The sequence below is a fragment of the Dryobates pubescens genome, chromosome 7 (assembly GCF_014839835.1).
Source record: "Dryobates pubescens isolate bDryPub1 chromosome 7, bDryPub1.pri, whole genome shotgun sequence".
In the NCBI taxonomy this organism is placed as follows: domain Eukaryota; kingdom Metazoa; phylum Chordata; class Aves; order Piciformes; family Picidae; genus Dryobates; species Dryobates pubescens.
In genome coordinates, this window is record NC_071618.1 from 44,603,317 (window position 1) to 44,617,348 (window position 14,032).

The 14,032-nt window shown below is 43.1% G+C and overlaps 1 protein-coding gene across 1 annotated transcript in view; it reads right to left on the bottom strand.

Annotated features, from left to right (window-relative positions):
* INTS6 (integrator complex subunit 6) overlaps positions 1 to 14,032 on the bottom strand; it is a 45,402-nt gene that overhangs the window by 20,038 nt on the left and 11,332 nt on the right. Inside the window, exon 4 of the mRNA XM_054163131.1 lies at positions 5,486 to 5,575. Within this exon, the coding sequence (XP_054019106.1) occupies positions 5,486 to 5,575 (90 nt within the window). The remainder of the gene's footprint in view (positions 1 to 5,485; positions 5,576 to 14,032) is intronic.

The following is a 14,032-nucleotide window of genomic DNA, read 5'->3' on the forward strand; positions in this document are numbered from 1 at the left end:
CAGAGCTGAGCCCATGACAACCTCATGAGGTTCAACAAGACCAAGTGCAAGGTCCTGCAGCTGGGTCAGGGAAATCCCAGGCACTGATATAGGCTGGGCAGGGACTGGCTGGAGAGCAGCCCTGAGGAAAAGGCCTTGGGTGTGCTGGTGGATGAGAAGCTCCACAGGAGCCAGCAGTGAGCACTTGCAGCCCAGAAAGCCAATCACATCCTGGGCTGCATCAAGAGACGCATAGCCAGCAGGTCAAGGGAGGTGATTCTCCTCCTCTACTCTGCTGAGACCTCACCTGGAGTATTGCATCCAGTTCTGGAGCCCCTATTACAGGAAAGATCTGGAGGTGCTGGAACACCCCTTTGGATCCACTAAAATGTTCAGGAACTGAGGGGTGTCAAAGAACAACCTTTTACTGAAGGGATCTTTAAGCAGCCTGTTATTGGTGAGCCAGTCTTTTGTTTCATTCTGGGGCCTTTGTTCTACATCCATTCATGCAAATCAACAGCAGGAAGTCTTGAAAAGAACACAAACCCAAACAAAAGTCCCCAGAGGATCCTAGAGACCCTAGATAAACACTGGGGAACTCTGCAGTGGCACAGTAGCTGCTGAAAGAGTGATGCTCTTCTGGCAATGACTGCACATAGGTTACAATGGACAGCACTGGCAATGCTGAAGTTTCAGTGTCCAGGTAATTACAGGCAGCTTCATCTGGGGAAATCTCACAAAAGGTTGTTAAATGATTAAGTACCCTAAAGTATCTCTACAGAGAGAGTTAATTTCTCTTTCTTTGTGTATCTCAAACCTCCAACCAGCCTTCCTTGTAGGCTTTTCTGATACCTATGAAAAGCCAAGATATATCTAACACTCCAAACAAATGCAGCACCTCACTCTTAGAGGAGTGAAGGATGAAGTATGGGCAACAACATTCAAGCCCAGCTAGGAAAACAAACCCTTGACAGACTGAAATAAAAATCTATAGAGTTAACCACAGTGTTTCCCCAGCTTCCAACCAAGTCCAGGCAGTCACAGCAGAGATGGAAAGCCACAATTTTTCCCTCCATAGGAAATAACTTCAGATCATGGAAAGACACTAGGCCAACTGACACACCATGTCAGCAACATGACATACTTGGCCAGGTGGGGTCTGGTGAGAGGTGGAGGAGGTGGAGGTGCTGGAAGGTGTCCAGAGAAGGGCCACAAGGATGAGCAGAGGGCTGGAGCACCTCTCCTATGAGGACAGACTGAAGGAGTTGGGGCTGTTCAGTCTGCAGAAGAGAAGGCTCCCAGGTGACCTCATTGTGGCCTTCCAGGATCTGAAGGGGGCTACAAGAAGGCTGGGGAGGGACTGCTCAGGATCTCAGGGAGTGATAGGACTAGGGGGAATGGAATGAAGCTGGAGGTGGGGAGATTCAGGCTGGAGGTGAGGAGGAAGTTCTTCCCCAGGAGAGTGGTGAAGCCCTGGAATGGGTTGTCCAGGGAGGTGGTTGAGGCCCCGTCCCTGGAGGTGTTTAAGCCCAGGCTGGATGAGGCTCTGGCCAGGCTGATCTAGTGTGGGGTGTCCCTGCCCATGGCAGGGGAGTTGGAACTAGATGATCCTTGTGGTCCCTTCCAACCCTGACTGTTCTATGATTTTTGACACCAGCATTAACCATAAAGAAGTGCACACTAAGCTGACAGAGAATTCACATGTCAAGAGCTGTAGGGCTCAGTGCTGAATGCCAACATGAAAGACATGGATGAGAAAGGCTGGCAACATACATTTAATGAGATCTGCCTTATTTCTTACTGAGTTTGTTTTACAAATGAAGAATTTTAGCTCAAGCAACCAAATTCTCCATGGGTTTTTTTTAATCATACAGTTCCTGTTTGCTTTTTAAAGTAAGCAGGACCTTGCCACTTGTTACAGTTATTAGAGCAGGGATGTGTGATGATCAGCCATGGGAAAGATCAGTGTGATGACATCAAACAGTTCTGGGAATAGGAGTCAAGAACATCACTGGTAAGAGTCTCTCACAGGAGGAACAACTGAAAGATCAGAAGAATGGCAACACCCAGAAGCCAAGCAGCTCATTCCTTTTGTTTGCATGATCATTCATTAGGATGTATCAATAGGTCAATAACCAAATTTCAGTCTTGCAAACAGGATCTTAATGCTTCCTCTTGAAACGGAGGGCGAGTAAAAGGCAGACAAGGGAATGTAACTCAGCAGCTGCAGATCTGGAGAAGCAGGACATTATTTTTGAATAGGAAGAGGAACAGGATAAATCCCTTCAAGCAATTAAACACTTGATAAAGGAAAGAGGAAAAAAAGGCTGAGACCAAACATGAGGGATCAGGCCAGAAATGAAAACCCCTCCATGAGGAATCCATAGCACAAGAGCAATAATTAACAATGGTATTTCAACCCTACAAGCCCATCCCTCCCTTAGGCTATGACTGGGACAAGCAAATAGAATAGAATAAACCAGGTTGGAAGAGACCTTCAAGATCATCACATCCAACCTATCAACCAATCCAACACCACCTAAACAACTAACCCATGGCACCAAGCACCCCATCAAGTCTCTTCCTGAACACCTCCAATGATGGTGACTCCACCACCTCCCCAGGCAGGCCATTCCAATGGGCAATCACTCTTTCTGTATAGAACTTCTTCCTAACATCCAGCCTAAACCTCCCCTGGCACAGCTTCAGACTGTGTCTTCTTGTTCTGGTGCTGGCTGCCTGGGAGAAGAGACCAACCTCTGCCTGTCTACAGCCTCCCTTCAGGGAGTTGCAGAGAGCAAGAAGGTCTCTCCTGAGCCTCCTCTTCTGCAGGCTAAGCAACCCCAGCTCCCTCAGCCTCTCCTCACAGGGCTGTGCTCCAAACCTCTCCCCAGCTTTGTTGCCCTTCTCTGGACACCTTCCAGCAAGTCAACCTCCTTCCTAAACTGAGGGGCCCAGAACTGGACACAGGACTCGAGGTGTGGCCTAACCAGTGCAGTGTACAGGGGCAGATCCAGGGAAGAATCTGGTCTACATGCCATGTTGATCATAGAACTGATGCTGACACTCTTCAGTACACCAGCACTGGGGCAGGACTGAAAATCCTCCTAACTTGTCCTGGTGGAGATGATAATTGTGTACACTGCATCATTTCTGCCTTTAGTCTGAAGAACCACAGCTAGCAGAGACTGAATTACAGAAGTATTCCTGAATGGGTAAGGCTCTTTATCTGCAAAATGCATATGAAATTCCACAAAGAAAGAGGACAGCTGAAGAATTCAGCAAGAGCTCTGAAACAAGATTTAAGCTTGACTGCTTCACACTAGGGCAAATGACAGTGTTCCCATAGTGATAAAGCTGATTTCATTGGTAAGAATGCAAATGTTCATCTGAATGACAAAGCTTTAAGGAAACTTGCCTCCAGGTTCCATGCTGGCTTCACAAAAACCCGTAGTTCTGTCAGCTCTCCTCTACATAAGTTTTAAAAGAACTAAAAATATATTGCCTTAGTCCATAAAAACTTCACACAGGAAGTAAACCACTGTGGTCATAGCCAGTGGGATATGATCACTTCCAACACTAACTCTTAAAAGCCTCTCCAAAATCAAACCCAAAGAGTAAGAGGCATTTGAAAGTGACCAAAAAGTTTTCTTATTGAAAAGCAGCAACAGGCTCTTGCATCTCCAGGGCTGTGTTACTGTGTGAGCTCTCATTTTCACATGATAAAACTGTGAAGGGTGCTCCAGCTACACCAATTAAAAGTCCAAATAGGGGACATATTGACAAAAGCAAAAGATCACTCCTGAAACACAGAAGAACCCTTGGAAATGAAGGATGGAAGTAAAAACTGCTCCTTCCAGTACAGCTATAACAAAACACCTACAAAAATTGTTGCTGGGTATGAAATATATTACCCTGTAGATGCACATGGAAGAGCAGCTCAAGAAAGCTGCTTTTTGTCCTGCAGGAAGGAAGAGCAGTGGTCACTTTCAGTGCCTTCAGAAGGCAACACCTTCACAATGCCTTGATAAATGAGCAAGTACTGTAAGAATGCAATATAATAACAGAGTACTGGGGGCAATTCAAGGAACTAATGAACACTGATGCATGTCAACTTAACCTGTAGAGTCAAAGGCCATGTGCATGGAGAAGTCTGAATCCTCCCCATGAGCTCTAGGAGAGGCCTTTGGATAATAACCTTCTCCCTGAAAAGGGCATGAGCTTCAGGCCTTCTTCTTGGTATTGTTTGGAGTTTTATTACTACTACTGTGTGGAATGGGCACTGAGCTGGTTAGATCAATCCTACTTAGTGACCTCTTCCATCTTTTTAAGGGAAGAAATCCAAATGGCCAGCAAGTTAAAACAGTTCAGTACCTCAGCACTTGCTACAGCCCTAAGTGTGACAGATGTCTACTCCCCTCTACTCAGCTCTGGTGAGACCCCACCTGGAGTATCGCCTCCAGTTCTGGAGCCCCTATTCCAAGAGGGATCTGGAGGTGCTGGAAGGTGTCCAGAGAAGGGCCACAAGGATGAGCAGAGGGCTGGAGCACCTCTCCTGTGAGGACAGACTGAAGGAGTTGGGGCTGTTCAGTCTGCAGAAGAGAAGGCTCCCAGGTGACCTCATTGTGGCCTTCCAGGATCTGAAGGGGGCTACAAGAAGGCTGGGGAGGGACTACTCAGGATCTCAGGGAGTGATAGGACTAGGGGGAATGGAATGAAGCTGGAGGTGGGGAGATTGAGGCTGGAGGTGAGGAGGAAGTTCTTGCCCAGGAGAGTGGTGAAGCCCTGGAATGGGTTGTCCAGGGAGGTGGTTTGGGCCCCATCCCTGGAGGTGTTTAAGCCCAGGCTGGATGAGGCTCTGGCCAGGCTGATCTAGTGTGGGGTGTCCCTGCCCATGGCAGGGGGGTTGGAACTAGCTGATCCTTGTGGTCCCTTCCAACCCTGACTGATACCATGATACTATGTCTGTGCAAGTACTCCAGTCTATTAAGATCTGATGCTTTAAACTGCTCTACAGATTAGATTTGAAATACATTTCTTCAGCTCTTATCCTGCCTATAAGGACATTACTGATCTGGTTATAATTGACTTCAGAGCCCAGTGTGAAAGTAGGTACATCCTCCACATACTCCCCAGTAGCTATGGCCTTAGGGAAATCACTATAGTAATTTGGGTCTATAACATGAAACTTATATTGGGACCAGTTAAAGGCATAGAGACTTTACAACAATGAATTTCTTCATATTTGAAAAGCCATGAACCCTCTGGATAGAAACAGCAAAGTGACCAACAGTTGGAGTGCATGCTTCTGTCATCAGTGATATGCAAAAAGCAATCTGGACTTCTGTAGTACCAGTGCATAAAATCACTGCAAATTGAAAGGCAAACCATGCAAGTCTAAGCTATTAATGAACATTCTTCTGAGGAGTCATTTATGCTCCTACTGTAGGCAGTATCCTGACACAACATGTAGTGCAGATCAGTGTAAACAGAGGTCAGAGCTTACCTCTTCCTGTATCCCACTGGTAGTAGTTAATTTACTTCCATCAGTAACTGTGATGATTATTGCTGGCTCCAGGAAGAAAGGGTTTCGACCCTAAGGGGGGGAAAGCAATTGCATTTACAGTGTTGTCATAAATTTGTAAGCTTCTGTTCAGTCATTAAACTGATACTTACACCCACCAACAAAACACTGAGACTCAAGGTTCTCCTGTAGTGTACAGTACAGTGCTGGGGCTTTATGAGTCTTTTTGCAGGTAACCCATGTAAAGCCAGGCACTCAGCAGATCTCTATTCAGTAAATGTACACAGCAACGTGGCAGAAAGTTACTGTAGGACTTGGAGAATCATATACACTGCAAAAATAGCAGCTGTTCAGAGGAGCAACTGACTTGAAACCAGAGATACTGCCAATTCCCCCTCTCCCAAGGTTGGTGTTATGCATGATTTAACTACTGTGTGACCAACTAAAGCATTTGCATAGTTCTTTACCATGAGGGTGGTGGAACACTGGAATAGGTTGCCCAGGGAGGTGGTTGAGGCTCCATCCCTGGAAAGGTTCAAAGTGAGGCACGACAGGGCTCTGGGCAACCTGATCTAGTGGAGGGTGTCATTGGGGGTTGGACTAACTAGATGACCTTTGGAGGGCCCTTCCAATCCAAACCATCCTATGATTCTACCTTGTGACCACAAGCCCTGGGTTAAGAACTAACACTATGCATTAAGGAAAACTGACCTGAGCAGTACCAGTTACAGCCTAAGCAAAGCAGCTCAACCACACATGCAAGATTTCAGAAGCAAACAATTACAAGCTGAACTTTTTGATACAAACCATTTAAGACAGAAACACATGCAAGGCAAGACATTCTGTGATCCCACCTAGATAGTCAACTAGCCTCACTGTAACAAAAAAGCCCCTGGTTTCCTATTGGCAGTATGCTAGAAGCTTCTGCTCCTGAAAGAAAGGATCCAAAAGTAAGTCCATGAACCTGTCAAATCCAAATCCAGGAAGCACTAGCTGGGGTTCAAGATGGACTCAATATGCCAGCAGAAGATTTTGTTTAGTGGGTCCTGCTGTCCAACTGCCAAACTTAAGGCCTCCTTTTTCAACTTCAGGAAACAAAGTACTAGCCCTACAGCCCAGTTCTTTTAAAGGCAAGCTATCTCACAAAGGCTTACAATTGGCTCTAAGAACAAGGAGAGCTAAAGAGGTTTCAAACCCATTTTTAGAAGCCATTTAGTACAAAGGATCACCTCCTGATTGTGTGCTTTTCACAGAAACACCACCTAACAATTCAAAATGCTTGGGGAGGCTTGTCTAGTTTGAGGTGGCAACAGCACATTTACAGAGATCCATTTACTACAGAACAACAGAAAAACTGAAGTTACTTGCTCACTATTTTCCTCAAAAGACAGTGAAAACCCTAAAGCTTTCTTTTTTAAAAGCATGCCACTACTACAGACAAAAAAAATGCAAAAGCCAATTTAACAGTGGAACTCAAGCTGTCCCACAAAAGCAAAGCAAGCTTACCATCCAGTTCAAACTGTTACTCAAAAGAATTTCAGGACTCCTGAAATACACTTAAAATTGGAATTAAAAGCATTGCCTGAGACTCTTTAGCCTTATTTAATCTTGAAGGACAGTTACAGCATGCTGTTTTACCAGCTCATAGTTCCCAACAACTGCAAAAAAACCCAACCACTGGAAAATAATCAGGATGCACTAAAGTAACACTGAAAGCAGAGTTTCTAAGTAGAGGAAAAGGATATTGTTCTTATGAATCCTGAACATAAAAATAATCTCATCTTACTGCTAACAAATGATTCAGGAAAAAAATGATAACTGATAACAAGATTTTAGACTTACAATGTCAAAAGCAAAGCTCTTTAGGTCCAAATTGAAATGTAAGTATTAAAAGTATAGTCTGTTAACTCCTATTGTCCAGATATCTTCATTATTTTAAGCCCTTTTGTGTACCTCAACTATTCTCTTCCTCAGTTTTACCCCTCTAGAATGTAAGCCTTAAATGTAAACACCTGGGGCTCAGAGTGATTACAAAACAACAAGGAAGTAAACTAGAGATTCTAAGCTTGAGTTTCCACCTCCCCCCCCCAAGAAAAACGTCTGAGGGAGAAATTCATCCTCAGTTTATATGCTGTCATTTCACAAGCATTTTACTTGTACAATGGATGATCACCAACATGAGGCAAGTCATACAGCAACACAGTAAAGCAGGAATATCCTTTCATCAGAACAACATTCCTTTTCAAGCAGAGTAACAACTGATTTGAGACTCTCTGACCCCAAAGCCACATTTCCACCTATCTGCTATGGGGTAGCTGTGGAAACACCAGCAATGCACTGCTGCAGAAGACTTCACATCTAATAAGGGAAAGCTTTCCCTTCATACCCTTTTTCACTAGCTCAATGTGAAAATAAAACAGACTTAAATTCAGCTCATCAATACAGCTATAAACATTATCCTTGCCAGAAAGAATTATGAAATCAAGTCAGAGAGTATACAATTCACCACTCTATTTAAAGACAGGAGAACAGAGCTGAGTTCACTCAACTGCACTGAGGTTCACAGCTCTGTGCAATGTAGAAACTTGAATTGAGGATCTACAGTCCACCTACAGGAGCAGAGACAATTAGAATGTATCAAGGAAGAATGTCAGATACTATTACTAAGGTTCACTATTTGTACCTACCAATTTCCATGTCATTAACTCTTACAGAGCACCACTGACCCTCATTCCACTCCTCACTACATGAAGATATCCTGAACCAGTATTAAGCCAGGTATGGCTTTGAAAAAAATCCTTATTTATATAAGGCCTCAAAACTCAAGAGATGTTTTAGTCAGTTCAGCAACATTAAATTCCAGAAGACCTACACATATTGATTTTTAAACTAAACTACAGTTTTGTCAGTCACTGGTTTGGAACTTTATTTCCATCTAATGAATCTAAACCGAGGCTAATCCAATTATTGTCTCTTGCTATTCCTTTAGCAATATGCTACTCAAATAAACCACTGTGAATTTACACAGCTCAAAAATAGCCCATTCTTCAAAACACACAGCAACATCATTGTCTGTGAATGGCTAGGAAACCATTTCAGCACAGCCCAAAGATTTTAGTCATGCAGTGAACCAGTGAGGGACAGAGCACATGCCACGAGCTCTCTGGCAGCTTACAGGTATGTGCTGAAACGCACTGGAAATCAGCACAGCATGCCAAGGTGTAAAGAAAGAAGTCTGTTTACAACATACTCTGGCAACTAACTAATCACTGTGAGGTTTTGTTCCCTGCAAAAGCAAAAATAATCCAGCAGCTAATTTTAGTATCAGCTTACAGTCCCACAGGGGAAAGTGAAAGATAGAAAGTGTGAAATCCCAAGTTCTTAAAAGTAAGTAGGGAAAAGATCAACTTGGCCTCACCAACACCACCTTGGGAAACATACAGGCACTGCTCACAATTTAAGCTAGCATTATACAAGCCTAGTCTAACAAGCACACAATGATACTTCTGTTACCTGCTACAGAGAGTATTGAATAAACATGTTGGAGGCTAGTAACTCGACTGCTATATTTAAACTGTGGCAGTTTGTGTCCCAGTTTGCCAACCAGGCTACAGCACACTGAGAAGTAGCTTCAAATTTTCAAGTCTGATTGTCCAAAAGGTTTGCTTATGAAGTATTCTGGACAAACTACATACTACTTATTTTTATAGCTGGAAATTCAGTGGCAACTAGCTCCCATGAGGAGCTCAGCTAATTGCCTTATGTAGGCAAAGGGGCTCATTGGGTATCTCTTTTACTCTAAATAGCTGCTAGAGTAATTTGACTGTAAATTCTTTGCAATAACAGACTTTTCCCTCTGAAGGTTCCTAGCAGTGGTGAAAAAAGTACTAAGGAAGCAGCATCTAAGTTTTTAATAACTGATCATCCTGCTTGACTGCTAAGTATTATGACATGGTACAAGAGGGGTTTTTCATTCACCCCCAATTTGCAGTTCCAAGGATATATATGCACCAAGAAGGAAAAAAAGAGTCCCACATAACTATTTAGAAGATAATTAAAAATCAGCATTGATACCAGGGCAAGCTTGCAAGCTTGCTTGTCCCTCCTTTAGCTTAGCAAGAGATTCAAAGCCTTAAAACCAACTTAACTGTGACACAACATGCATTCTTTTTAATGCTTTGACAGCTTCATGACCATTTGTTCCAAGTCACAAAGCAACTCAGTTACAGTGGTTGCCATTTCTTGTCTCCAGCTGAAGTCCTTCTGTGCTCAGATAACACAAAACAAGCACGCTGTGAGCACCGCTGAGCTCTGCACTGCTCACACCAGGTCCCAGCAAGAGGCACAGCCGGTCCACCCCAGTTTGCATGATGCTCTCAGAGGCAGCCTGAGCTCAAGCCAGAAGACCATCCAATTAGCAAGACAAAGTGCTGCCTTTTTAAGGCTATCAAAACTAATGATTCACTTTTGTAAGAAACTAAGTTTAATAACGTTTCAGCATGATTGATCAATACACTCACACACCTTTTCCTTCTAAGTATAGAGGCAAAGCAATTTAAGAGCAACTGTGATCTTTAGAAGTGCAAGCACTCAGCATTACACATGCAGTAAGAGAAAATTGATTTAAAACTGCTGTTATCTCCACAGACATTTAAATATTGGTTCCAGGGGCAGAAGTCCTGAAAAATCAAGAAACAGCTGAGGCAAAAAAAGACCCCAAAAATTTGCCAAGTCAGAGACTAACAATGACAGCTTCAACGAGCAACCACTATAAGAAGTATTTGGTAGCACCAAAGCTTTGTACCCAAGAAAACCTAGGGATTAAGAATAAATGTCAACTGAAATAAAGTGTGTGTTTTTAACAGGACACATTACTAAGCATTGGGGCAAAAACCAATCACAATGAAGAGCCTCCAAGGTATGGAGTTGAGTAAACCATAACGTTTTAGCAGTTGCATTGCACATCCACCGTACATTATGTTAGCTCAGCAGAGCCTTTGCATTTTCAGAAGCATCAAACCTAACTGCCAGTAAATTTAGTCACCTGACCAAGTAATACAGAGGGGCACTACCACTTACTTTCATTTGGTCAGGGCTTTTTGGACTTTACAAGGTCAAGATTTTCACCAAGGGTCATGAGAATCTGTGAGGAACCATTGTTCAAAAACAATAGTTCAAAAGGAAATCTAAGCATCAGAATGATGGCAAAAATATTAGCTTTAAAGCTATTTCTTCAATAAACTGGTAACAGCTTAAATACCAGAACACTGAGCTGGAATTTCAACAAACTAAAACAGATAGTCCAAATCCATCAGAGTTTTCACTTACTTAGGAACATCAGTTATGCCTTAATAAAACCATTAAACGCCTGAAACATTAATTTAACATTTATAGGAGTCTTTCCCCTTCATTGCTCAAGGCAGAACAAGATCAGTCAAGTACACAGAGGTATTTAAGAGCTGCTCTGACAGCCAGCTACATCAGCGGAGCAACTTCTTGCTTGTCCCACTCGCCTTTCCAGCAACTGACTGTTTCCTATGACCCCTGCAGAAGGAATCAAGACAGCTGTGAAGACCTGCAGAATCAGTTGTATTTTATGCCTTTACACAATTGTTTGCTAGGTCAGAGAGCTGACTCTGCTGGCATCACAGTGGTATTTTAGTGAATTCATAATTGGCAATGTAACTCCTCACAAGAAGTACTTTACTTTGTAGACCCAGATAATCACGCAGGTATTACGTCCTCAGGAAGGAGCACTCAGGAATGAATATACTTTCCACTTCAGTAGAGTACTAAATTCTTCCCTCCTGCCTGATAAGAAGCAAAATGTCTTTGAGCAGGAACTCTCCCAGATGAAGCTATGCTGCATACATATCACCTAATTAATATTTTGCACAAGCATACTCTGAAACTCTGTGATCTACCAGAACACAGTGGGGGGGAGGAGGGGGGAAATAGCAAGAATGGCAATTGGACTCTGCCAGAACATTTGTTTTGCTAAGTCTGACTTCTCACAGGAGATGGTACACAAGAGCTCCATGATTCTGTGGCCAGACTATCAAGTATGGCACCTTCAAACTAATTCATGGTGTTATCCAAGAGATTGGACATACAGGATAAGAACTGCTCTGAAATGTTGCTTATTTGTTATGGTTGTTTTGGAATAGAAATGGACCCCACGAACAGGAACCACTTCAGTGGCAGAGAGGCTTCTATAATTTCAGCTTGAGGAAGAACTGAAGAACATACTGGAATTGTGTATGGGATTAAGATCTCTGACAAGTCAGGCTCCATGCACAAAGAAGGTTGCTAATGTGCCTGTTCTGCCGTCCCTGGGATATCGATGCATTCCCTCAGTGCTGTTGATTATTCAATAAGCAACACAGTTTTGCAGTGGTAGCAAATCTGTCTTAGCAGCAGATGATCAGATACATGTACAGCAGATACGTTTCAAGATCACTTTCAGAAGCCTCAGAAGACAGTTCAATGAAAGCTCTACTAACCAGTTTGAATTTTAAACAGGATGTAAGTGTTTTGAAGTCTGTTATGAAGATTAAGTCATAAAAGACATTTTAATATAAACCAGAACTCTCCCTTGATGCCAGATTAATGGCAAAGCCACATGCCAGATCGGTCACAGACTGGAATCTTATGGAACAAACAAAACACTACTCCAGAAATCACACTACCAGCAAACATTCTGAAAGGGCTGCAGGACAGTGGGAGGAATCTTGCTATTAACTCTAGTCCACAAACATCTGCAGTACAGACATACATTCTTTATCAAAACACTGAAAGCTTTTAGCTCTCCCTGCAGCATCCAAGATGGGAGGATTTATGCTCCACCTTCCCTTCCTTCATGCTAGGCAGCTAGGAATAGTACCTCAGTCACAGACAGGTTTCAGGGACAACACAGGTAAATTAATCACCTGTTAAAGGCAATTTGAGAGAGCCCCTTACTGCATCCAAAAGAAAGGAGTTCTACATCTTAAGGGGAAAACTACTGCTATCAGAAGTGTGGAGAATAAGAGCAGGTTTTTAGAAGCTCCAAGTCCATAGTCCCAGGTTCCACAAAGATCTGTATGTGAAACAATGCATACAAGCAGTGGGTAAAAGCAACAAAGCTCCTCAGCTGAGGTATGAGGGAAAGAAACAGGTTTGGCAAATTCTGAGCCCATAACCATGCACTATGAAAATGCTAATTCTTAACACCACCGGTGACTCTTGCAAAATGAGGACTCACCTATGTTCAGCTGGTTTTACCTGCATAAAGGAGGCTTATTTTGGATGCTTGGCCAAGAGAGGGTTGTCAGAGCACCTCACCCCCCGTAAACGTGCATCTTCATTTTGTAACGGGCAAAGCAGCCAGCAGAGGGGGCACAAGTTAGTAAAATCTATCCTTGTAGGAGGCGATTGAGTAACCAGGAGACAAAAGGCATGCTGCTTGAATGCTACCTCAGCTAGGTACAAACAGGTAAATGCTTTTCTAGAACTGTGTCTATCTAAAAGACCCTTAAATGATTGTATAAGTACAAATATGATCACGGAGCCTTAGGCCCTAGACCCAATTCTGTTCAATCCAACTGTTAGTTCATGGTTTCTGACACCAGGGACAGCACACACTGTCACTGCACTTTGCCCTTTGTTGCAGATTGCTCATCTTTTGGGAGGCTCCAGCCACAAGCATGCAGCTGTACTGCACACACTCCCTTTTGAAGCTACAGAACAGTATTCTCTCTCAAAATAGTTTGTCTTTTGGGAAAACGAAAGTCTTAAAACAGAGTTTGAAGAAAGTTTGTTAGAAATTATCAAGGTCTGAACCCATGCTTCCATTTCCACCACACTTTCTCCCAGGGAAATGGAAAATGCTGTTGAAGTGGTCATTATCTCCCCTGCACTCATTCACACTCTGAAAGTCAGAGTGTCAATAGCAGTGATTTTGCACTAAGGACAGCTACCAAAAAAAGACATTTCCTCCATGAGCTGACATTTCAAAGCCTATACTCAGCTAGGTACAGCTCTTCTTCCCTATAGGTTACAGCAAAGCAATTTCTCATATCCTGGACAATTCTTTAGATAAGCACATTACAAATGCCTGAGAGTTACCACAACATCCAAGACAAGCACCAATCACAGCTTCTTGTTTGAAATATCAATGGAGGGTTATAAAGTTAGGTAGGTTTTGCTTCATCCTTTACCAGCACTACAGAAGAGCAGTAGATGGAAATAGTTTTGCACATGTAGGTAGGACATGGACTTGGGGGTACAAGTGAAGCTTCCTGCATTACAGGTGACTAGGACAAGTGAGTTATGGATTTGAACAAAGCACACACAATGAAAGCAGCAGTCAGCAGAAGGGTTTCAAAATAGAACGGGGGCAACAGCAGTCTGTTTCTAAAGCTGAGTCAGAAATTAAACTGCTCAGCAAACCAACAACTCCTAAGAATGAAGGGAGCAAACAGTTGTTGTCTCCATAATATAGGCTACCTATGTTCCATTTCAGGAAAGGCAATGTGAAGTTTTTAGGAA